The sequence below is a fragment of the Eubalaena glacialis genome, chromosome 3, assembly GCF_028564815.1.
Source record: "Eubalaena glacialis isolate mEubGla1 chromosome 3, mEubGla1.1.hap2.+ XY, whole genome shotgun sequence".
Taxonomy (NCBI): Eukaryota; Metazoa; Chordata; class Mammalia; order Artiodactyla; family Balaenidae; genus Eubalaena; species Eubalaena glacialis.
The window spans coordinates 63,139,517-63,166,676 of record NC_083718.1 but is presented as its reverse complement, the minus strand read 5'-3'; the positions used below and the strand labels follow the sequence as shown (position 1 = coordinate 63,166,676).

General features: G+C 34.3%; 1 protein-coding gene across 1 annotated transcript in view; it reads right to left on the bottom strand.

Moving 5' to 3' along the window:
• The window catches only part of KIFAP3 (kinesin associated protein 3), a 163,380-nt gene that overhangs the window by 38,654 nt on the left and 97,566 nt on the right, over positions 1-27,160 (bottom strand). The window contains exons 12-17 of the mRNA XM_061183116.1: positions 25,604-25,712; positions 24,272-24,384; positions 23,704-23,869; positions 22,951-23,076; positions 15,736-15,834; positions 10,008-10,093 (exon numbers count right to left, since the gene is read on the bottom strand). Of these exons, the coding sequence (XP_061039099.1) occupies positions 10,008-10,093; positions 15,736-15,834; positions 22,951-23,076; positions 23,704-23,869; positions 24,272-24,384; positions 25,604-25,712 (699 nt within the window). The remainder of the gene's footprint in view (positions 1-10,007; positions 10,094-15,735; positions 15,835-22,950; positions 23,077-23,703; positions 23,870-24,271; positions 24,385-25,603; positions 25,713-27,160) is intronic.

The following is a 27,160-nucleotide window of genomic DNA, read 5'->3' as shown; positions in this document are numbered from 1 at the left end:
TCTGTATTAAAGATAATTTTATTCTGATTTTAAGTATTTTTGTACTATAAAACAACAGGTTTACTTTTCTATGACTAACATAATGAGTAACATGTACATTATTGTTTACTGGATGACAACTATGGTTGTCTTCTCAGCTCTTCAGAAAAAAACAAAAACAAACGTTTCTCCCTCAGTAAATATGAAACAGAATATGTTATTCTATACCAAGCTGAGTAATCATTTAGGATATAGAAAATTATGTTCTGCAAAAGATCCAACAATGATTACAGATTCCTACTACAATGAATCCACTACAATGACAAGTGGAGTTTTCACAAAAGATGGCCTTGAGACTTATTAAGTACAGCGAGCTTTTTGTTATAGATCATAGGAAAGAAAATGGCAAAAAACCCTGACCAAACAGTATCAAGGCCTTAAAGTCTCAAGCAGTTATGACTTTTTGAAAACATTTGGAGTTTTATGATTATAAAACTATTTCCTGACTGAAAGTTGAAAATAATAGAAAAAATACCCTAATATCTTTACCTTAGATAGAACCACAAGAAATACTGGTATATACTAGTTTTCAGTGACTTTCTTAATTCTAATATTAGCAGCTAACTTTGGAGGATGTTTTAAAATATGCATTTTTAAATTTAGAGGCTAAGTATAAAACATTATTAAGATATTGTACTTGTGCCATAAAGGTTTGCTCTAGTTTGTGATAATGCAGCCTCAGGTATTCAAATATTTACCAAATGTAGCATCTTGGAATGAAGCATGTTATGAGGAACACAATATTTGTTTAAATATTTTCATTTCTTTTTCCTTAATAGCAAGTTGGTTAGAATCAAAAAAGATAGTACAGTTTTGCTATATGATGCCGTATTTTTCATCTTTATGTTTCTGAAACACTGATTTTTATGTTCCAGATTTCTTGAAAATTAAATTTTTTAGCTTATGGATGTTGAAGATCTATTTATCAACCATAGTGAATTAATAGGTTAGGAGAGTGGTCCCCAAAATTTTAGATTTTAGAAAGGTTCAAAAGTAAATCTGTGGGACTTGGGACTTCCCTGGTGGTGCAGTGGTTAAGAATCCACCTGCCAATGCAGGGGACATGGGTTCGAACCCTGGTCCGGGAAGATTCCACATGCCGTGGAGCAGCTAAGCCCGTGCGCCACAACTACTGAGCCTGTGCTCTAGAGCCCATGGGCCACAACTATGAGCCCGAGTGCCACAACTACTGAAGCCTGCGTGCCTAGAGTCCGTGCTCCGCAACAAGAGAAGCCACTGCAATGAGAAGCCCGCGCACCGCAACAAAGAGTAGCCCCCGCTCGCCGCAACTAGAGAAAGCCCGCGTGTAGCAGCAAAGACCCAACGCAGCCAAAAATAAATAAATAAATACATAAATGAATAAATTTAATTTTTTAAAAAAGTAAATCTGTGGGACTGATATTAAATGTAAATCAACTGCCACCTACTATTATTGTTTTATAAAAGAAAGGCCATTTTAAGACTAAAAATGTGAGAAAGATGACCTCAAAATAAAGATATACCTTCCCAACACTAAAACACTTGAACTTTACATTTACAACTCCTCCCCAGTTCTGGTCTCTCTCTTCTCTTTCCTCTCTCACTTTCACACACACACACACACACACACTTTTTTCTTTTCCCTCTCTTTTCCATTTTAGTGAAAACCAGTGAAAGCTTTATCATACCCCAGTGGACCAGCATATTCTGGAATCCCTAGCCTCAGCTATCTTCTGTATCTATCCTCAATGAGTATAGTTTAATAGCCCTGGCAAAGTCATACTTTCTTTGTGTCTCAGAGTCTGAATTTACAGACACTAATAATGTGGTATGGTAAAATACAAAGAACATTGGATAAGGGCCAAGAGACCTGGGTTCTCCTTCTAGTTCTGATACTAACAGAAATATGCAAACTTCTAAAGGTATTTTAACATCTGTTGGTCTCAGATTCTTCAACTGTAAAATGAAACAAATCTAAGATTTGTTCAAGTTCTAACATTCCTCAAATACAAATCTATAATTAATACCATTACCTCATAAAGCTGTTGAAATAACTATCCCCCAAAACTGCAGAATAATAGCAATATACAGAGGTCATCTTGTAAAAATTACGTAGCAATTCTAAATGAATATTGTATCAAAATTTAATAAATTCAACATATATCAATTAAAACCAATTCCCTCTAACCCCTCTCCCCCAAATCTCTACTTCCCTCTTATATCACTGCCCCCTCATTATCAGAAAATAACTATGGGAATTCAGGGATGCCATAGCTCAAACACAGGCAAGAAAAGTCATCAAACTTTGTCAAGCTATTGTGGAAATACTCTAGGAATATAGTTGCTTTTTCTTCATTTTTGAAATGCTTCTTTTCACAAGGAGTGCACCCTGATATCCTTGCTTTGGGACTCTAGTTTGTCTTGTATTTAAAGGTACACATGCTTTGTCTTTTATTTTCTTCTCAGCTCCTGACATTATGACCTTAAGCACTAGTTTTCATAAATTCTAAAGTGTCACAAAAGACTTATGGTTTGCTTTTATACAGAATGTGCCATCCTTTTTGAAGTCCTCTATCATTTTGTTTACTACTTAACCACTGAAACATTATGAAGCCTTAACCAGCTTATTATCAGAGCCTGTTCACTATCAGGAAAACTCTTTGTCACTGGCTTCCGTCACACCTTGTATGTGATTAACACACTACAGGGTAACATAGAGCTACATAGATCTGCTTTGTGTTCTAACGTAACTGATGGAAAACAGATTTTCCTTTCTCATTTAACGTGGCAGCCCCCTAATTGAGAATGTAATATGGTTTATTTAATACAATTCTTCATACTAAATTAAAGCAGATCTAGAGTAATTTAGTTGCTCATTAAGATTAAGGTAGTAGCTGCTAAAAAGATGCCTTTTATAGCTTAGAAAATACTTCTCCCAATGATATGTATATATTATCTATATTTATCTAACACATAATTAAACACACATACATAATAGAGTTGTTGACTTTTATGCACATACTACCTATTTCTCAATAGTACTGTCCCAAATGTTGCCCTTTAGTCTTGACTATGGCATTTTCTAACCAGACCTCAGAGTACAATTCTCTCTTCAACCTCTGTTTAAAGCACTGAGGAGGCTCATCTGTGTAATATCATTTCAAATATCATGTCCACAAAGTAAAAGATATAACTAAATAAAATTTATTTAAGCAAGGAATCATGACTTTTCTTTCATACTATGCTTGTTTTTTTTTTTAATCCAACTGCTGACAATTAAAAAAACCAATAAAGTAACATGCATAATACTGGCAGGGAATACACACACATGCATATATACATATGCATGTAAATTCTAATCAACTAGAAAAATGTCTTTAATTTCTGCCTTTCAGATTTATGCAATATAAAAATGAACTCCATAAGAGGGCTAACCACTAAAACCAACTGGGTTTATCTCACGAAGCCCAATTTGACTGTATGGAATTGAGAAATAAACATCAAACTTACAAATCTGAGAAATGAAAATTTGCCAATACTGTAAAACAAGCAAGAACCAACTCCACCTTCTTTGGAAAGAACATTTTAGAAGTTTCTGTCAACAACTCACTTGAAAATCCCTGCTCTGTGCCCATAACCAACCTGCAAGCCAATTAAAAGTAAAAACCTTCTACCCATCTTACCAGTCCCTACCCATTCCATGGTTTTGAAATCCTGTCCTGAAATAACCTGAGTTTTAAGCTAACCCTAATCCTAACCCTATGAAACCTTCTCTATAACTTCCCTTTCAAGATATTATAAGACATTTTAAAAAAGTGTTCTCCCTTGCTGGACGTTTATTAATAAATCCACCTTTTCTGTCTGACACAGGCTTCCCCTGGTAATTTCTGTGGGGACTCTAACAGTTGACGTCTTAGAGGTTACATGTAAACCTACATTAGATAACTCACTTCAATATACCAGTCTTATTAAATACAATTGTGTCTATCCTAGAATGAAGATAGCACCTTGTTTTCGTAGTTTAAAATAATCCCAGATTATTATAACACACACAATTTGCCAATGATCAAAATTAAGAGTTAAAAGAGAAAAAGCTGCCATTCAAAATCTTAGTGACACAAACCTGTGTTAGTATCAGAGCACATGTGATACTAGGCCTGTGGCTGGCTAGAAAGACAACAGACATCAGTATTTTACCAGAGAACCTAGGTACATTCCCTTCTCCATAAACATCCTGTAGATGTTTTTATTAGTACAGAAGATCTATTGACAGCCCACGTAGTAGTACTGCTCCTGAAAGGCCAGTTCATGTCTAGACGACAGTATCCTGGTGTCTAGATTGTAAACTTTTATATTCTAGAGACTTCATGTTTTTTATTCCCAGTGTCAACCTTAGTTGTCTGGAACACAGTATGTGCTTAATAAACATGTATTAAATGTTTGACAACCCAGTAACGTCAGGGGAGGAAATTGTTTACTAATTGGGTAGGAATTTGAGGTTCTCAAATACTTCATACAAAGCTGAGGAAGGACTGAGGGATAAAAATCTAATTGGGTTTTCAGAAGCTCTCTATGTATAGAGGGTTCTGATCTTCCCTTGATGATCTTCAAGGCTTGGAAGAGAAAAGGCAATGGTCAATTGCTGTATAATTCCCTTGGAAGATGAGGAAGCTAGGCTCCTCTCTCCTGGCCTCCCTTCTCCTCTCTGCAGCTACCCCATTCCCTGCCTCCCAAAGCTACATGCAAAGCCTAGTCAGACAGGCAACAATTTGCTGATGAGGCCACAGAGACTGCATCACCAAACATGTAATCCTCTATGGTACAAAGAGTACTATGAACACATATCTGTTTCAATTCACCAATTGAGGGCCTGGGCCTAAATACATTAAACACTTCATCACTAATGTAACATTTCTATAATTTGGGGAAAGAATACTTTACTGCAGAAGGCATATTTCCCTAAGGTTTGCAAGGCATCTAATTTTTCTTAGTATTATTCCATGATGTTTGTCTTGAGTGCAAGAAGTTTGCTTTCTTAAAGATAAATTGCCTTAAGCTACAAATATTCCCACTCTTTCTATATTTTTTTGATCATAGCCATGTCAAGAATACTTGGCAATCAAAATCCAGAGGTAAAAAAGAGTCTTAAGAGATCATCCACTTCCATTTTAGGCAGGTTTCTAACAAACTATTTTAGAAAGTTGGTTATTTAACTGTTACTAATGTTAACTGGACAGACTTCACATTCTCCCTTGACAGCCTATTTCTAATGTTTCATCATCTTTGCTGTGTCTAATCAAAGTTTCTCCTGTTTCAAATTAAGTCAATTTCCTCTTGTTTTACTCTTTAAAAAGATTTGGGACAAGCAAATAGCACCCTGCGTCGTGATCAGTAATAGAGTCTGAGCTCAAAGAACTAAAGAATGGCAGCTACGTCCCAAGTGGACCTGAGAAGCTGTCTTTTTACTGATGCATTAAAATGCCCCACTCCTCAAATTTCTTCCAAATGAGGCCCAGCAAACCAGGAGTATAACTTTGGTCTGAGGTTAGTCTGGTTTGGTCTGATAAATTGAGTCCAAATCCAAATTAGTCACCACAGATTCAGAACATGGGTAATTTAACACATGGGGCACTTCTACACTAGCAAATGTAGCTTTCTATTTCTCTACACTGTCCTAATCAACACCTTTCAGTAAATTGACCTATTCTGTTACCTTCCCTGACATGAAGTCTTAAAATGCCAAATTCAGCCATTTTGCAGGACAATCTTAAGGTAAACTACAAATAGAAATATGTCTGGCCAAAATATATATTCCAAATAACTTTCCAGAGTTAAAATCCAAACTGTGAACAGATTATCTTCCCATATCATTTAAAAAGTTGAACAGAAAATAACATAAATAATTAACTGTACTAAGGAAAGGAAACGTTGATCCAGATATTTAATCTACATATAAACTTCACAACTTGGTGTGAATTTTGGTTTAGTTTGAATAAAACATACTGAGTGACCATCATGTGGCAGATGCTTCATATATATTTTCTCTAACTTCTTTAATCCTCAGAAGTGTCACTGTAAACTAAATCTTCAAAAAGTTAATTGCCTGAGATTATTCAGCAGGGAGAGAACTAGAATCAGTTGTATTCTAAATGCAATACTCTGTTGGATCAAGTTGCCACTTCACAGAGGCCAAAAGTTGAATCTAAGATCAGAATCCCTACTCAACTGACAAGGGAAGAAAAATGTTTCAGGAAGAAGCTGCTCCTGGTGGTGCAGTTTCCTATTACCAAGATAAAATTGAGCCAGGGCCTTGAATCCTATAAGGTGTATAATAGCAGAAAGGTAAAAAAACATTCTTCTAGCAGAACATGGGATGTTTCCAGAGTCTGGTGCCCACCTATCAGCTGTATTGGACTACTTCTTCTCTTCTAAGAAACTCAGCTATGACTATGACTCAGTTGAGTAGCACAGCATAGGACTTCCAGATCACATGAATAATTCACATGTGAATATCTTTAAATATTCTCAGTTTAACAACTCTAGTATTTCTGAGTATCTTTTTAGACTTAAGTTTCACAAAGTATGACATGAAACAATCTAAAATTACTTGGCACCACATCAAATACTTACTTTGTAAGTCCAGTGTAGAGAGGTATAGAGAGATTAGGTGAACTTTCAGATTACTTGTTCAAATGTGTTTTATACTAACTCACATGATCAGACAGCATCTTAGGGAACCATATAGAGCTAGCTGATATATCACCAGTTTCATTTTGCTGATTCTTCTTGGAAGTCCTCTTATTCACAAGGCTTTTTATGAATGTAATAATCTAAAATAATTTTCTTTGTGATTTTATATTTTAACTCTGACCAGGATTCATAAGTTCTTGCAAGGAGGGTAGGATCAACAAAGTAAAATGAAGACTAAAAATACTCATTGGATTTAGAAAAATGAAGGTCAAGGTGACTTTCGTAAGCACCACTTCAATGCAGTAATGGAGGCAGAAGCAAGAATTGGTAGAAAGGAGAAAGGGGAATGTAGAAAGGATGATGGGAAAGTGAAGAAATGAAGGAAGTAATATGTAGACATTTTTTTCAAAATGTTGATTCTAAAGAGAAAGAGAGAGCTAGGACAGAAGACACAGGGTGGGGATAACTCCTGATAACTCCTGTTTAAGACGAGAGACTTGAGCCCAGAGCTTAGAAATAATTGGGAATGAAAATTTTATCTTATGACAAATAAATTCACATTTTACAATAAAGATTTTTATAAGACTAAGCTGGCCTTTTGGAACTATCACTAGCCTGTATTCTAAACCAAACATACCTAATACATAAATCTAAACGTATTTTTACCTTCCATCTACTTTTTCTCAAAAGAAGGTAATTTTAAAAGTATGATAAAGGCAATTCATAACAGACTGACATCTCTCTCTTTTCCTCATTGCTTAAGGTAAGATAATCAGATATAGAACTTTAAGAAGTTTCTTACTCTTATACTATATACTTTATATACAACAATGACATTAGTGATCTAGAAAATAGTACATGAGTCATGAAATTGTTCATAAACCCTGTGACCAGTGGCTTATATGTATGAAACATCTTGGTGAAGCAAGGATTTAATACATAAAGCTTCCCTATTTTAATTTAGATATCAAAGCTAAAATGTCAAGATTTAGTTTTAGTTTTAAACCAGTAATGGTTTAAAGATTTAGTTTTAAACCAGTAATGATATATTTCGTCAAATCCAAAAAAACAGGTGAAATCAAATAAGATGAATTTCTAAAATAAAATGCATGAAATGGACCAGAAAGTACCTGGTGGTAATCTGACTTTGTAATGAAATCACTAGCAGAAATGCCAACTTAGAGGATTTCAAGTAAGGTGTTAATTGATTCTTTAAACTGCTATTCTGATCCTTTTAAACACTTAAGTAAAACTTTGAAAAACTACTGTATAGGCTATTTTCAAGAAATTTTTTACAGGATGAGCCAAAATAAACAGTGTAAATCCAGCCCAAAGAAGGAAGTAGGTTGTGCATGTGTGTATGCCATAGGTGAGAAAAATACTCAAAGTAATCCAGCATCTAGCACATCCCAGGTACAAGGGTCAAGTCCAGGCAGAAGGGCAGCATAATGTCTGAAGAAAAGTCTGCACAGTGAGCAAGTTTCTAATCCAGGGCTCAGATTAACCCTCTGATCGAATTCTTACAGTTACATATACTTTAAAAACTTCTAAAGTCATGAATAACATTAAAATTTTGGGGTGTTTCATCATTCCAAAGCAACTTACAAAACAAATCTATGTCTACAACAAAAATTATCAAAGAATTGAAAAAATAGTTGATACAAGATTTGATTTATTAAAAAAATGTAATGGCCAAACTGCAAAGATGACTGTGTTGAGTTTTGGCAAAACTGTCATCAAACTCCCTGCTTCTCTGCAATAATTTTTCTGAAAAACAAGTGATTCTGAGATGGCATTTAGACCAGATTTAAAACTCTGAATATGTATAAAACCTCTTTAGGGGCTTCCCTGGTGGCGCAGTGGTTGGGAATCTGCCTGCCAATGCAGGGGACATGGGTTCGAGCTCTGGTCTGGGAAGATCTCACATGCCGTGGAGCAACTAGGCCCGTGAGCCACAACTACTGAGCCTGCGGGTCTGGAGCCTGTGCTCTGCAACAAGAGAGGCCGCGACAGTGAGAGGCCCGTGCACCGTGATGAAGAGTGGCCCCCGCTCGCCGCAACTAGAGAAAGCCCTCGCACAGAAATGAAGACCCAACACAGCCATAAATAAATAAATAAATAAATAAATAAATAAATTAAAAACCCTTCTTTAAAAACAAAACAAAAAAACCTCTTTAAGTAAGGAGCCTATACTTAAAAGTTGAAAGCCAAAGGTCTTAATAATGTTTAAACAGTGAATTTAGTGGGCAGAAGACCTAAACAGACATTTCTCCAAAGAAGACATACAGATAGTCAACAGGCCATAAAAAGATGCTCAACATCCCTAATTATTAGAGAAATGCAAATCAAAACTACAATGAGGTACTACCTCACACCAGTCAGGATATGGTCATCATTAAAGTCTACAAGTAACAAATGCTGGAGAGGGTGCTGAGAAAAAGGAACCCTCCCACACTGTTGGTGGGAATGTAAGCTGGTGCAGCCACATGGGAAACAGTATGGAGGTTCCTCAAAAAACTAAAAATAGAGTTGCCGTATGATCAAGCCATCCCACTCCTGGGCATATATCTGGACAAAACTATAATTCAAAAAGATGCATGCATCCCTATGTCCACAGCAGCACTATTCACAATAGCCAAGACATGGAAACAACCTAAATGTCCATTGACAGATGAATGGATAAAGAAGATGTGGTACATATATACAATGGAATACTACTCAGCCATAAAAAAGAATGTAATAATGTCCTTTGCAGCAACATGGGTGGACCCAGAGATTATCATACTAAATGAGGTAAATCAGAAAGAGAAACACAAATACCATATGATATCACTTTTTTGTGGAATCTAAAATATGACACAAATGAACTTATCTACAAAACAGAAACAGACTCACATACATAGAGAATAGACTTGTGGTTGCCAAGGGGGTTAGAGAGGGATGGAGTGGGAGTTTGGGGTTAGCAGATGCAAACTAGTATACATGGAATGGATAAACAAGGTCCTACTGTATAGCACAGGGAACTATATTCCGTATCCTGTGATAAACCATAATGAAAAAAATATTAAAAAGAATGTATGTACAACTGAATCACTTTGCTTACAGCAGAAATTAACACATTGTAAATCAACTATACTTCAATTAAAAAGCGAATTTAGTATCATTGCATCTTCTGAACTTTACCAAAATTCAAATTCAATGCATACATTGAATGCAAAGTTCTAAACAGGTGTACAATGTCTCTTTCGCCCCACAAAATAAAGACTATTATACTTTGTGTAGGAAGAAAAATTACTTACCGCTATAATATCTAATGTATTATCGCAGACTTTTCGGATTTCATTATTTTTATCATGCATCAGATCTATGAGATATGCTGGAGCCTCTAAATAAAAAGTGGTTAAAGAAACAAACTGTGCTTGAGATTGCAGCTATTCAATCATGTTAGAGAATCCTGCATTTCTCTAAATTCAAATGTTAATCTGAAATTTAATTTCAAATTTTAAAATAAAATCATTACTATAAGATGACCAAAAATATTTAATATTTCATTTATTTAAAAAACATGGATAACAAGGATAAGAAAGGGGGGGAGAAAAACCTAGATAAAAATTGGTAAGGAAAACAGAGCCAGTAAATCTCAGAAAATCCAAGGCCATATTTTTGAAACCATGAAACTTGTGAAAGTAACTAAAGAAGGAGCTCTACAGCTGCATAGTTGTAAAACTTTGATTGACCTGACCCTCTTAAAAGTTCAGAAAAATTAATTTCACACAAAAATTCACACACAAAAAATTTCACACAACAACAGAAAAGAATCATAGTCAAATCCCATATATGGGTATGGTTATTATAAGGAAGAGAAAACATAAGACATTTTTACATAAAAGCTGAAAGCTGCAACCCTAATATTTCAAAAAGAAATAAAAGAATTTAAGAAATCAATAGATATATATGAAAGAACAATATGAATCAGAATTAGAAAATTCAGAGAAATAATTCCAGAAATAACCAAAAATAAACATAAAAATCATTTCAAATATATAAAAACTAAGTTTATAGTAATGCAAGAGTAAATAAAAGCAACAGATAAAACTCTAAGTTAAACAGAAGGTAAAAAAGAAGAAAATTTGTAAAATTTTAAAAAATGAAAAGAAATTAAAAAGATTAGAAAATGACAGATACTAAAGATAGGCAAAGAAGATCCAACATAATATTGATAGAAATTCTAAAGAACAACCAAAGCAACAGAACAAATACTATAAACTACAACTCAAGAAAATTTGCCTAAAATTAAAAAAAAAAAAAAAAAGACGAAACTACATACTGAAAGACTATATTTGCATACTTGGAAAAATCAAGCAAGGATGATGAACACCAAGTCAAATTCTAATAAAACTACTTGGCTCTAAAAAAACCCAGAAACATACTTTGGTCTTCCTGGCAAAAAGATCGAGTCACTTATAAGGGAAAAAAAAGTAAACTGTCATCAGACTTTATGACAGAGAATTAGTAGACTACAGACTTCTCATTGGCAGCAATTCAAGGTGGAAAAATACCTTCAAACTGCTGAGGGAAATAACTGGAAATATAGAATTCCATATTCTGCTAAATTATTATTAAAGAGGACAAACTAGTTATTTTCAGATACAGATGTATTTATTATTCATAGATGTTCACTAAGCAGTATAAGAGAATGTAATCAATTATGAAAGAAATCAATGCAGAAAAATAGAGGAACTGAATTCAAGAAAAAACAGTAAATGAGAAAACATACTATACTATTTAACATACTATAAATCCTAAATAAGCACTGGTTTTTAAAAAGGGATCATCAAAATAATAATTTTAAAATGTTATAAAAATTTTATGTTATAAATATGAGGTGAAATTACAATACTAGAGAGCAACAAATAACATGGACTATGGAAGTGGAGACATTAGACTTACAAGTAGAAGAACAGATATATTCGTCTAGAACTTGGTGAGAATGCACATTGAACTTTAAGACTAACACAAAATAAAAGAAATGGAATGTATAAATAACAAGTAGGGGAAAAGGGAAGAATAAAGAAAACTCAAATCAATAAAGAAACCTCAATGGATCTGAAAGAGGCAGTGAAGAAAGAGAAAGCTATAATCTCCAATACTTAAAGTTGGTCTTGGTTAAAACTATTTGAAACAAAGGCCACAAGTTTCTAACAAGAAACTCTAGCACATGTGTACAAGCAAATGACATTTTTTGAGGCAATGATTATAATGCCAAAAAAATTTTATCAAGTTTCATAGCAGTGGCAAAGACAGAGGTTAACCCAGATCTTCTATTCATCAGTGCTACTTACTATTTTTGGGGGGGAATAAAAGGGATATATTTAAAATATAGAAAAATATACAGGAAAATGTATCTGTCTACACTCAAATTCATTTTTAGAAAAATCTGTAAAGAATATGGTGTTTATTGCCTCTTTTCTCTACTGGAATGTAAATTCCATTAGGGTAGGGACTTGGTCTATTTTGTTCACTATGGTATCCCCAGCTCTGAGAATATAACAGGTGCTCAATAAATTTTTATTTAATAAATAAATAAATAAGACCTACTCTACATACTACCCGTGGATTTTGTGAGGATAAGATGAAAATAAAATTCTTAGGAAACTCTTAGGAATTCTCAGGGGGAATCTAAAAGGATCTAGTCAAATTTGGGTTGTTTTATTTTTCATGCTGAAACTGTCGGGATTATATGAAAATTAATTATTATTATAGCACTGGTTCTCAATTCCTATGAGTTGTGCTGAGAGCCATTTTTAATATTTCAAACATCTTAATATAAATCATATATTTACCTAAAATAAGTCTACACCAACCATTTCAAAATGTCAAGTTTCTTTCATTCCGTTAAAAATTTTATCAAATAATGTTGATCAGATTTTCTAACTTAAAAAATTGGAAAAAGCAATGATTTCCTGCCTAATAAATTTTATTTAAAATATTTAAGTATATTGGTTTCATAGAGAAAAATCACAGTAAAATGCTTAAAATTATGGTGAAATATTTAAATAATAATTTTAAACTATGTTACAAAATACGAGACATACTCAAATATCATTGACATCAACAAAAATCTTGTTTTTTGAAAACCAAAATATTGGGCTGAAGCCCTTCAGCAATCTTTATCCAATCTTAAGACATGGACTAAAGCATCAGATCTAATATTCCTTGATGCTTTTGTAAAAATTTTAATTCAGCAGATCTTTTATCTCCCACTCCCACCATTATCAACATGTTATATTCTTCAGAATAACTATTTTAAAAGTATTGACTTTAGAGTCAATGGCTTAACAAAAATCACACTTGGGAGAAAATGAAAAGAAAGTTACACTGAGAAGAAAAAATCAAATACAAGTAGTCTTAATAGTGTGAGCTTTGGTAATAAGGTACTGAGAGTACATTTAAAACAGACAGACCAGAGCAGAGGTAACACTTATTCACTGTGTGTCAGGCACCTGGTACGTACTTTAAACGCTTCATTCTTCTTTAGTCCTAAGGAAGAAACACTATGAGATGACACGTAAACAAGGGGCTGTCTTCCAAAGAAGTTACCTAAAAAAAGCTATACTTTCACTTTAATGTTTTCTAATATGTGTTTCTTACAGTGACTTCTGGAGTTATATAAATCTTCTCTACATAAAATATTCTTTTAGAGATTCTCAACCCAGAAAAGCATATTAAAGGCTCCATGAAGACCCTGCAGCAAGAATATCTGTTTAACTTTAACTCAGTGTTTCCCAAACTCATTTATCACAGAACCTTTTTTCATTAAGCAACTATTAATTCTAAAGGCACACATTCCATGGAACACAGCTGAAAAGTTATTCCAACGATGTTAACATTGCTCAAAAGTGTATTTCGAATTTATCTTTCTGGGAGAGTTAGTTTATAACCCACATTTTAAAAATATTTATTACTTTATGACAAAAAGAGTTCTCTCTAGTGAAGCTGTTACAGCAAAATAGCATTTGCATTTTGACAGCCCTTAGCAAAATGAACATTTCTCAATTAAACTTGCTTTAATCAGACTTGACTCTTGGAGACCTTATATGGTTCCAGAAATTAAACTCGTCCTCAAAAGCAAGGCAATGTTAATACTTAAAGCATGTGTTATTGGCTCTGAACACCAGAGAAGCCTCAAAATGTTTTGAGCAATAGCCCAGTGTATAAAAAAGTATCCCAATTAAATTTTAAATTTTAAAAGGGCATTTACCATTTAGATACATGAATTCATTGACTAAACAAGTTCTAACCACATGGCAGGTACTATAAGTTTTGGGTATGGATAAAAGGAAGACAAAGCCAGTCCTTGAGCTAGAGGAGCTCAAAATCTTTTGGTAGAGACAGGCATATAAATACATAACTTAAAGTACTTTATTAGAGGTGAAAAATAAAGAAATTACTCCCAATGGTAAGAAGGCAGGCACAGGATTAGAAAGGCTAAACTGAGAAGATGGCTTATAAACTTATCTTTGATGAGTTGGAGACTGTCAGGTAAAAAAAAGAAAAAAAAAAAATAGGAGAAAAATGCATCTGAGTTTGACAAGGCATACGAAGAGGGAATAAGTTATGACAGGGAGGGTAATGTCTGATAAATGATGAGAAATTTGGTATTCTAAGAGAAACTGTGTATTATAAGGTTAAAGGGCAACTTTGGAAAAATAGGTTAAGGTCAGGTTATGAAGAGATATATGCAAAAAACAATTTAGATTTTTCATATGGGTAATGAACGATTTTATGCAGTATTTGAAAGCAGCTTTTTTTTCTTTTTTTTGTACACAAATAAGCAGACCACCACAATTAAAAAAAAACAAAAATCACAAAGATTCAGCTTAGATACCACATCCACTGCTAGCCTTTCATGACATTCCCAGACTTGGTTTATATATATCCTCTCCTGTGCCTGATGTACATACCTTTATGACATTGATTACACTGGATTTTAATTTTATATTGATTTACTTGTCTAGCCTTCCAATTAGACTATAAACTACTTGAGTACAGGGACTGACACTTTTATACGTCCAGCACCTAAAACAGTATCTGTTAGATGGTCAGAACTTGATAAATGTTTGCAGAATAAATGAATGATTAATTATGTGTAGTAAAAGAGACAGCAGACACAACATTTTCAACTAAGGGACTGGGTGGATGACATTTATTATCGACCATGAATACAGAAGGTAGACTTTTTGAGAGGTAGATGTTAGTAATATCGAATACCCTTTTGGATGCAATAGTGATAAAATACCAATTTCTGAGTATCTCTCTGCGTTGGGAACTATTACTATTAAATCCACTAGTACTGACAGCTATCCTATAGGAGGTCTTTTTATTTTAATAATATTATGGCCATTTTATAGATGCAAGATTGTATGCTCAAGGAAATTAAGTATGGACATGATCCAATGTCCTGTAGCTAGTAAGTGCATTTAAAATTAGGGCTATTTAATTATATTATATTATATTATTTAATTATAATGCTTTATAGGCCATACTATGCCCCCTTAGGTAGGTGGAAGACATCCAGGTGGCAGTTAGCAACAAATGCCTGGGACTCAAGAAAGAGGTTTCGAAGATATCAAATACTTATTAGCATATAAGTAGCATAGGAGCTGAAGTCATGGGAATAGTAGATGTGTTTTCCCATGTATAGTGAATAAGGTAAGATTAAAAGAGGACTAAGGATAGTCCTAGGAACCTGTGACATTTAAGTTATGTTAATAGAGAAGGAAGTTATGAGATATTTGTTAGGCTTTTTAGGAAACCTGACAAGTTAATAAAATTGTTCTCCAATGTATCTTACCTATATACTGATTTGGGGTAAATAGCTTCTATGAAGAATAGCTTGCCCTCTAAATTTATTTCAAAACTTGATTTTTTCTACAATATTTGAACACTTGCAAGAAAAAATACCTAAAAATGCATCTTTTCTTAATATGTGAAGTGTCATTATCTATGGTAAACATTGAAGGATACGTGTTTCCTTGATTATGACATCTCTTGTGGCTTGGTGGAAAACCATTTGGTAGAAGACATAAATTATCTGACACACAAATTCATCATCTTCTTGTTGAGCTGAAAAGAAACAGAAAACTTCAAATAAAAGAATACTATATTATATACAAAACTGAAAAACATTGAGGGGAAAAATGAAGAATGAGAAAAACTAACGGTGACAAGGAGACAGGTAAAGGACAATTAGTTTAAATTATTTATAATATATGGGTGGCATGTATCATTTACATCTTAGGTGTTTTTTCTAAATTACATGATGGTGATCAGTCAAAAAATTTCATAATAATATATTTTCAGAAGTTTTAGTAAATTTGGTTGTGGTCAAACTAAATAGGTTAAATTACTTTGAAATACAAAAATAAAAAATAAGAGTTTAAAGAGAGAAATTATATCATCTCTGAGTCCAAACCACACTACTTGAGACTGTTCATCTCAAAAGGTTGTATCTAGGAAGAACTAAGAAACAAGACATGTTTAAGAGAATAGTAATGGTGCTTTTCTGTAATTTTTGCTATTTTTTGCCACCAAGTATAAAGAAATTGATTAAATTAACATCTAAGTCCCCAATGTGACATGGCAACACTTACCACCACTTGTGGGGACTTCTTTCTTTTTTTTGGTGCCTCATAAAAAAATTCTTCAAATAATTCTAATTTGTAACATAAACCTGGTTTTATTTTGTCTCTATAATGTTGACCTCACATGAGAAAAATGGTTCTTAAAAAATCACATCTTCTAAGTTTTTGGTAGAAATTAGCCTGTTATAAACAGGATTTTCTTTGTTGAATAATGTTAACAAAATTAAACTTTACTTATTGGTATGAAGTAATAAAGTAATTTTAGTTCCAATCAATTATACTAGTAAAAAGGAATGTTACATAATCATACAAACTAATTAAGAAATGTTTATTATCATGAAAAGAAGACTTTAACAGAATAGCAGATGACCACTGATTAATACATGTAATGGCAAAAGCAAATACTTATAGAAATCCAATTTTTAGATACTGGTTATGAAATTTGATTTACTAATAGTCTGCTAACAACTCTTGGCAACAGATCAGTGCTATCTGTTAGACAAAGATTTACAGGTCAACAGAGCATCCAACCAGCTGTGTGGAATAAATTGTGGTCCCCTCAAAGTCCAACTGTTCCAAATAATTTTCCTCACTAACTTGTCAAAGTACCAGTCTCTTAGACTACTTGGGTTAAAATTTTATTAATTTCTCTCTTGGTATATAGTGTTCCCTCACCTAACCCCAAGGGTTTTAATCTTGAAAATCCATATATTTCATAAAAACAGTAGTATACAGACTCTGCCTGTGATAACCACATGTCAGAGAACATCAAAATATAGCGAAACACTGAGCTGGCTCTGTTATTATCTCTCAGTCATAATCAAAATGGGACAGCAATTCAAGGACCCAGATCATTTTGTTTCAACTTTCTCCAGCTCACCACAAAATCCTCATTCTCATTCTGCCAACTACATTATCTTTACTTTCACCTCCCAACTACCTGGTCTTTCAATTACTTCTAATCTGAAAACTCCTGGCTGTGTGAAGGGTGCACCAAAACAAATACATATACACTATTTGTAGACATACTTCAAATATGGAGGCACTATCTCTAGATGACCATTAAAATGCATTATGTTAAAGAATTTACAAATCAAACTTTTAAAGATTTAGAAGAGAAAAATGGGCAAAAGACTTAAATAGGTACTTCACTTTATTAGCCATATCCAATAACCAGTAAATACAAATAGGTACTCAATTTCATTAATTATTAGGGAGATGCAAATTAAAACCACAATGAGATACCGCTATGAAGGTTATAATTAAAGAGGCTGGATGCCAAAATATGTTGGTGATGTAGAATAACTGGAACTTTTGTACATTGCTGGTGGGACTGCAAATTGGCACAACTACTTTGGAAAACAAAGTAGTTGGCATTATTTCTAAAGCCAAATATATGCGTACTCTGTTCTCCTAAGTATGTGTCTAACAGAAATGAGTAAATATGTTCACTAATTGAAATGCTTAAGAATGCTCATAGGAGCATTACTTATAATAATATCCCATCAATTACAGGAAAAAACTGTAAAAAACACAAATACATGGAGGCTAAACAGTGCACTACTAAATAACCAAGAGATCACTGAAGAAATCAAAGAAGAAATAAAAAAATACATAGAAACAATGACAACGAAAACACGACGACCCAAAACCTATGGGATGCAGCAAAAGCAGTTCTAAGATGGAAGTTTATAGCAATTTAATCTCACCTCAAGAAACAAGAAAAACCTCAAATAAACAATCTAACCTTACACCTAAAGCAACTAGAGAAAGAAGAACAAAGAAAACCCAAAGTCAGTAGAAGGAAAGAAATCATAAAGATCAGAGCAGAAATAAATGAAATAGAAATGAAGAAAACAAGAGCAAAGATCAATAAAACTATAAGTTGGTTCTTTGAGAAGATAAACAAAGTTGATAAACTTTAGCCAGACTCACCAAGAAAAAAAGAGAGAGGATGCAAATCAGTAAAAGTAGAAATGAAAAAGGAGAAATCACAACTGATACCACAGAAATACAAAGGATTATAAGAGACTATTACAAACAACTCTATGCCAATAAAATGGACAACCACAAAGAAATGGACAAATTCTTGGAAAGGTACAATTTTCCAGGACTGAACCAGGAAGAATTAGAAAATATAACCAGATCTATCACAAGTAATGAAATTGAAACTATAATTAAAAATCCTCCAACAAACAAAAGTCCAGGACGAGATGGCTTCACAGGCGAATTCCATCAAACATTTAGAGAAGAGCTAACACCAATCCTTCTCAAACTCTTCCAAAAATTGCAGAGGGAGGAACACTCCCAAATTCATTCAACGAAGCCACCACCACCCCGATACTAAAACCAGACAAAGATATCACAAAAAAAGAAAATTACAGACTAATATCACTGATGAACATAGATGCAAAAATCCTCAACAAAATACTAGCAAACAGAATCCAACAACACATTAAAAGGTTCATACACCATGATCAAGCGGGATTTATCCCAGGGCTGCAAGGATTCTTCAATATATGCAAATCAATCAATGTGATACACCATATTAACAAATTAAGGAATAAAAACCATATGATCATGTCAATAGATGCAGAAAAAGCTTTTGACAAAATTCAACACCCATTTATGATAAAAACTCTCCAGAAAATGGGCACAGAAGGAACCTACCTCAACATAAAGGACATATATGACAAAACCACAGCAAACATCATACTCAATGGTGAAAAACTAAAAGTATTTCCACTAAGATCAGGAACAAGACAAGGATGTCGACTCTTGCCACTCGTATTCAACATAGTTTTGGAAGTCCTAGCCACGGCAGTCAGAGAAGAAAAAGAAATAAAAGGAACACAAATTGGAAAAGAAGAAGTAAAACTGTCACTGTTTGCTGATGACATGATACTATACATAGAAAATCCTAAAGATGCCACCAGAAAACTGCTAGAACTAATCAATGAATTCGGTAAGGTTGCAGGATAAAAAATTAATGCACAGAAATCTCTGGCATTCCTATACACTAATAACGAAAAATCAGAATGAGAAATCAAGGAAACAATCCCATTTACCATCACAACAAAAAGAATAAAATGCCTAGGAATAAACCTACCTAAGGAGGCAAAAGACTTGTACTTAGAAAACTATAAAACACTGATGAAAGAAATCAAACATGACATAAACAGATGGAGAAATATACCATGTTCTTGGATGGGAAGAATCAATACTGTGAAAATGCCTATACTACCCAAAGCAATCTACAGATTCAAGGCAATCCCTATCAAACTACCAATGGCATTCTTCACAGAATTAGAACAAAAAATTTTACAATTTGTATGGAAACACAAAAGACCCCAAATAGCCAAAGCAATCTTGAGAAAGAAAAATGGAGCTGGAGGAATCAGGCTACCTGACTTCAAATTATACTACAAAGCCACAGTAATCAAGACAGTATGGTACTGGCACAAAAAAAGAAATATAGATCAATGGTACAGGATAGACAGCCCAGAGATAAACCCATGCACATACGGTCACCTAATCTATGACAAAGGAGGCAAGAACATAAAATGGAGGAAAGACAGCCTCTTCAATAAGTGGTGCTGGGAAAACTGGACAACTACATGCAAAAGAATGAATTTAGAACACTACCTAACACCACACACAAAAATAAACTCCAAATGGATTAAAGACCTAAATGTAAGACCAGACACTATAAAACTCTTAGAGGAAAACATAGGAAAAACACTCTTTGACATAAACCACAGCAAGATCGTTTTTGACTCACCTCCTAGAGTAATGAAAATAAAAACAAAAATAAATATATGGGACCTAATTAACCTTACAAGCTTTTGCACAGCAAAGGAAACCATAAACAAGATGAAAAGACAACCCTCAGAATGGGAGAAAATAGTTGCAGATGAAGCAACGGCAAAGGATTAATCTCCAAAATATAGAAACAGCTCATGGAGCTCAGTACCAAAAAAACAAACAACCCAATTAAAAAATGGGTGCAAGACCTAAACAGACATTTCCCCAAAGAAGACATACAGAAGGCCAAGAGGCACATGAAAAGATGCTCAACATCACTAATTATTAGAAGAATGCAAATCAAAACAATGAGGTATCACCTCACACCAGTCAGAATGGCCATCATCAAAAAATCTACAAACAATAAATGCTGGAGAGCGTGTGGAGAAAAGAGAACCCTTTTGCACTGTTGGTGGGAATGTAAATTGATATAGCCACTATGGAGAACAGTATGGAGGTTCCTTAAAAAACTAAAAATACAACTACCATATGACCCAGCAATCCCACTACTGGGCATATACCCTGAGAAAACCATAATTCAAAAGGACACATGTACCCCAATGTTCACTGCAACACTATTTACAATAGCCAGGACATGGAAACAACCTAAGTGTCCATTGACAGATGAATGGATAAAGAAGATGTGGTACATATATACAATGGAATATTACTCAGCCATTAAAAGGAATGGAATTGGGTCATTTGTAGAGACGTGGATGGACCTAGAGTCTGTCATACAGGGTGAAGTAAGCCAGAAAGAGTAAAACAAATATCGTATATTAATATGTATATGTGGAATCTAGAAAAATGGTACAGATGAACCTATTCGTAGGGCAGGAATAGAGACACAGACATAGAGAACGGACATGTGGACACGGGGGGAAGGGGAGGGTGGGATGAATTGGGTGATTAGGTTTGACATAAATACACTACCATGTGTAAAACAGATAGCTAGTGGGAACCTGCTGTATAGCACAGGGAGCTCAGCCTGGTGCTCTGTGATGACCTAGATGCGGGGGAAGCAGGGGAGGGAGGTCCAAGAGGGAGGGGATATAGGTATACATAGAGCTGATTCACTTCATTGTACGGCAAAAACTAACACAACATTGTAAATCAATTTTACTCCAATGAAAAATAAATAAATAGATTAGAAAAGAAAACAAACAAAAGCAACCACCCTACTATCAATCAACAGTAGAAAGGAAAAATAGTGGTATATTTATTTATACAGCAACAAAAAGAAACATAGTTCTGTACAAAACATAGACAAACCTCACATTTATAGGGAAAAGGAAACAAGACTCTATTTCTAAAAAGCTGAAAACCAAGCAAAATTCATCTATGGGTGATGATAAAAAGAAAAATGGAAACCACTCTGGCGAAGGTGGCAATGACTGGGAGGTGGCAGGAGAGGGACTTCTAGGGTGCTGGTAATGTTTCATTTCCTTATATGAGTGGGAATAACATGAGAGCGCTCATTTTGAAAATTCATTGTGCTATACATACTTACAACTTGTGTATTTTTCTTTACGTATTATACCTGGTACAGGAAAGACTGAGATTAGAGGGGCTTTTTAAGCTTTCCATATTAGTATATTTAACTTCTATACTAATTGGCTACTTTTAATGTATATCTGCTATGGGCAAATTGCATCCCTCCAAAATTCATATGCTGAAGCCCTAATCCCAAATGTGACTATATTCGGAGATAGGGCCATAAGGAAATAAGTAAGGTTAAATGAGGTCATAAGGGTGGAGTCCTGATCCCATAAGATTAGTAACCTTATAAGAAGGGATACCCAAGCACTTGTGTGTGCTCGTGCTTTCTCTCTCTCCCTCTCCCCCACTTCCTCTGCCCGCCTGCCATATGAGGATGTTAGGACACAACAAGAAGGTGGCCTTATGCAACCCAGAAAGAAAGACCTCACCAGGAATCAAATTGGCTGGCACCCTGATAGACTTCCCAGCCTCTAGAACTATGAGAAAATACATTTCTGTTGTTTAAGCCACCAAGTCTGTGGTATTTTGTTATGGCAACCTGAGCAGACTAACACAAGGGCCTAGAGAACTTGGCCCTAATAAATACTATTAGAGTCAGACAAATTTTGTATGCAATATGGAAAATGAAACCTTGGCCCTTAAGAGCAAAACAAAGGTAAGGGGAAGACTATCTAGGCCTCCGCTATCCAGTATTGTAACCATAGCCAATGTGGCTAGTTAATTTTAATTAAATTTAATTTAAACTCCAGGTTCTCAGTCCCAACAGCCACATTTCAAGTAGCCACATGTGTTGGACAGTGCAGATAGAGAACATTTTCTTCACTGCAGAAAGTTTAGAGGACAATACTATATATGGATCTAGGAGGGAATATGGTGATTAGAATTAGCTTCCAAATAAACTTTTCTGATTAGAAATCAAGATATTAAAAAAAAGGTTTGTGCAAGATAGGAGATCAAATTCAACCAAAACAAAGCTCAACATAAAGAAGAAATGGTAGAATATTAGTTGTTCAAGGCTGGTAAGAGGAGGGTAGTGTCTGTAAAATTGGTCCTGAATCACTTTATAGCAACATTCTTAACTTTGCAACCTAAAGCTATTTGATACTATGCTATCTAATCCCAGTAAAAGTATATTTAATTCATTTTCCTAACTATATAATTTAAGTTGCTGTAAGATGAGTAACACAACAAGATAAATAATATTTCATGATTGCAGATTCCACATTTAAAAATCTAAACTCATAACTTGTTTATATATTAGCATAAAAATAAATTAAGATAAATTATAATTTACCATTTAGCAACTCAATGAGTGCAGGGATTATCCCAGATTTGGCTAGCAATGCAGCACAAGAGTCATCCATAGATACAGTTCCAATCATTATAACCACTTCTAAAACAAGGTCATCTTCTGCAGCACCTAGTAAAGTCAAATCACAGAAAGTTTTCATTGAAATGCCCTGATACAAATCCTTTTATATTGCCAAAATTCTAATTCACAGAAAAGATACTAAAAGCTATTAAATCAGTTCTTATGAATCATTAACACGCTTATAAATGTGTCCTTTTTCCAAAATTCCATGTTCGCGGAATTCCATTCCATGATGACAGTTCGTGGTGGTGGGGCAGTAGAGAGGTGGAGATAAATCTTTGAAAATACAAATGAATGACAATGTAAACACAGAAAATAGAAGAGTCATTTGAATGCCTCAAAGAACTTAGTGTGTGCATGTGAACTCGTGTAGAGCGGGATGGTATTTAGTAATTTTAAAAAGGCAGGATAAAAAAAATAAGAAGGCAGGATAGGAAAGGGAAACTAATATTAAAAAAACATACTGTTAGGGAAGAGAGTACATACATATACGAGGAGAACTAGTGACTGCCTTTCTGAGAGAAAGAAACCGGAACTAGGGCTAGAACTAGAGGTGTGGGAAGAAAATGTGTTACGTAGTACAATAATGGTCACAAAATACTGTTCTAGCAGCCTTATCCACAACAGAAAGAAATAACTTAATGATTACGCAGAAGTGAAATATTTAGCACAGACCTGGTTTGAGTTTATCCTTGAGGTACGGAACCAGCTTATACTCCTTAAGAACCAATTCCCAGTCTAAGTCTGGAATGGTCAAATTTGCAAGAGTTCCTAAACATTCAATCACAAACTCCTCCTCTTCATCATTAGAGATTTGAGCTGCAAGGTCCCCAACATAATCCTGAATAAAATAGAATTTTAATACAAATTTAAAATATGATTTCTGCAGAAGAACTAATCTAATAATTTAACCCATAGGAAGAAAAAGTATCAAATGTGATTCTCTTGTTTTAATAACCTTGAGCTAAATTGCTAAGGGAGACTATGGTGAACTGGTTTAAGGCAAGCAAACTGGAGTGAGAATGAAAAGGTTAGGGATAGGGATCGTAAAACAAAAACAACATTAAAACTTAGGCTGAGATTTCTAGGAGCTAAACTTACAAGGAAGTTGAAGAAGAACCAACTTGGGTCATGAATTAATATTTGACAAGAGCTAAGGAAGAGTTATATTTCCAGACACAGCACTTTAAAGCTTTAATTCTCAGGCTATTTTAATAGACAGAAAGCCAAAAACTATACTTACAATAAATAAATTTTTAGTTGGTCCATCATGCTGGGAAATGTTCCTAATCATTTTCATCAGCAATGGATCCTTGAACTTCAGAGCCCTCTTCATGAGCATCTTCAGCCCATTTCCTGATAATAAAAACAAAAAAACTCCCCCAATAAAGGTTCATTTAAATTTAATGATTTTTAAAATTTTCCGTTCTCAAAAAACCCCAATTTACACACAGAAAATACGTAAATATTAAGTGTAAAATTAATTTTAATAAATGTATGCCCCTGTGTAATTCGTACCCATATCAAGATAACAGAATATTTCCATTCAGTGCAGAAAGTTCCCTTGTGCTTAGTCAATCTTAGTCCCCCAATACAATTACTTTTCTTCTTTTCTCCTCCTTTTCCTCTTCCTCCTCTTCCCCTTTTTCTTATTTTTTCTTTTTAAACACAGATTAGTTTTGCCTATTCTAGAATTTCACATAAATGGAAGCACAGTATGTATATGAAATATGTACCACAAAGTTTTAAAATGTAAATACTTTTTGACCCATAAAAATTGTACTTCTAGGAATTCATCCTAAGAATATAAAAATGGAAACATGAAAGATTCAGAGAAAGGAAAATTACTGTAGCATTGCTTGTAACAGAAAAGAAGTGGCAACAAACTAGCAGATTAAACTATGGAAAATCCTTTAATGGATTATTTTGCAGCTACAGGAAATTATGTTTTATTAAAGTATTTAATCATATGGAACGATATTCAGATATTAATTTCAAAAAACATGTCACCATAGAGAGAATCCCATTTTAATTTAAAAATACGCAGAAGCATTGTACCAAAGTTTTACCTATGATTATCTCTGGATAGTGGGAGTAAAATTTTAAATTTTTTCCTATTTGCTCATTTGTACTTTTTATAATGAACACGTATACTTCTCAAATACGAAAAAACTATTGAGCAAACTCTGAAATATCATAATGTATGATGAATCATTTTATGAAGGTACTATAGAAACAAATAGCTAATACATTTGTATTGCAACATCTTACACTATAACAGATTGCTTTGCAAATAAAAAGTTTTATTTCATCTAGAAAATATTTTTAAAAATCAAATTTCAAATAAGGGTAACTGACCAAATGGTTTATAAAATGTTACTAAAGGGTAAGTGTTTCTACTCATGATGTAAGAATATTCTGAGTCCGACATTTAAGGATTATAGCTATAATTTTTAAAACTATTTAAAAATAGGATTTACATATTTACTATATTTCTTAATTCCTTATTATCTATTTTCCATCATATGCCAAAAGCATATGATAGAGGTTATCTATGAAGCTCAAAGGCACTAACCTTCACAGATAAGCTGTACGTTCCTTTTGTTAGCAGCTAGATTAATGCAGAAAGAAATGAGTTCCAAGTCAATTCGTTCATCCGAACATTCAAAGAGCATCTTCATTAACTAGCGAGAAGCACAAAACATATTTTACTCAAAAAACCCCCAAACACACAAAAAACCACAGGCACTATTTTATCACAGTATGTTACCTTAGATTGTATGTTGGAAATAATATAATACAATTACATTTTCAACATAGAAGTGGTAGGCTTTTACTATTGAATAACTGAATGCTTAATGAACTATTAGATGCTCAGCATTCAATATGAACTTCCAAGTACACTGGAGAATATAAGAGAAATATTAGATAAAGCCTTTGCCTTTAAGGAATTTAAAATGTTGTGTGGAAGTAGACCATTCTGAGCAATGAAAATAGCTTGTGCAAAGGTTACAAGGCAGGAAAAAAAGTCATTCTTCTGAAGAATTAAGAGAAGGCAAGCATGGTTGGAGTGAGGGAAATAGTGTTAAGAGATAAGGTGAAAGCCAGATCACGCAGGATTCTGAAGTACACGTTAAGGATTTTGGGCTTCATCCTAAGGTAAATGGGAAGACATTAAAGGCTTCCAAATAAGGAAAGTGTAAGGATAAGATTTACGTTTCGAAAAGATCTGGTCAATGTAGAAAACAGAATGAAATAGGGTAAGAAAATGTGGCAAAACCATCTAAGGGGCTAGTGGAAAAGTCGAGGTATGATGATGGTTGCCTGGACTATGTAGAGCAGTGGGCATAGAGATAAAAAGGATGGCTCAGAGATATATTTAGGAAAGAGAATCAAACTGGGATTTAACAACTGACTAGATGTTGGGGTTAAGGGAGAGGAAGGGTCAAAGATGACTCACAGGTTTCTGCCCTAAACAACAACATGGATGGTGGTGCTAACATTTACCAAAAGACAGAAACCAAAGTAGGAAAAAACTTTAAAAGGAAGTCAGTAATTTTGGTTTTGGACATGCTGAATTTAAGCTGCCTATGTGACAGTCTGGTGCAGGTAGTCAGTAAAAATTATAAACACAAGTTTAGAAGACATGTTTGGACTGAAGGTATAATTTTAGGAATTGTCATTTATGGTTGATAACCGAACCTGTAAAGCTGGACCCAATCATTTGGGAGTGTGTATAAAATAAGAAACGAACTCTACTTAATGATAAGAGAAAGGGAAGGAACTTCCCTGGTGGCGCAGTGGTTAAGAATCCATCTGCCAATACAGGGGACATGGGTTCGAGCCCTGGTCCGGGAAGATCCCACATGCCGCGGAGCAACTAAGCCCGTGCACCACAACTACTGAGCCTGTGCTCTAGAGCCCACAAGCCACAACTACTGAGCCCGTGCGCCACAACTACAGAAGCCCACGTGCCTAGAACCCCTGTTCCGCAACAAGAGAAGCCACTGCAATGAGAAGCCCACACACTGCAACAAAGAGTAGTCCCCGCTCACTGCAACTAGAGAAAGCCCGTGTGCAGCAACAAAGACCCAACCCAGCCAAAAATCAATCAATCAATCAATAAATTTAT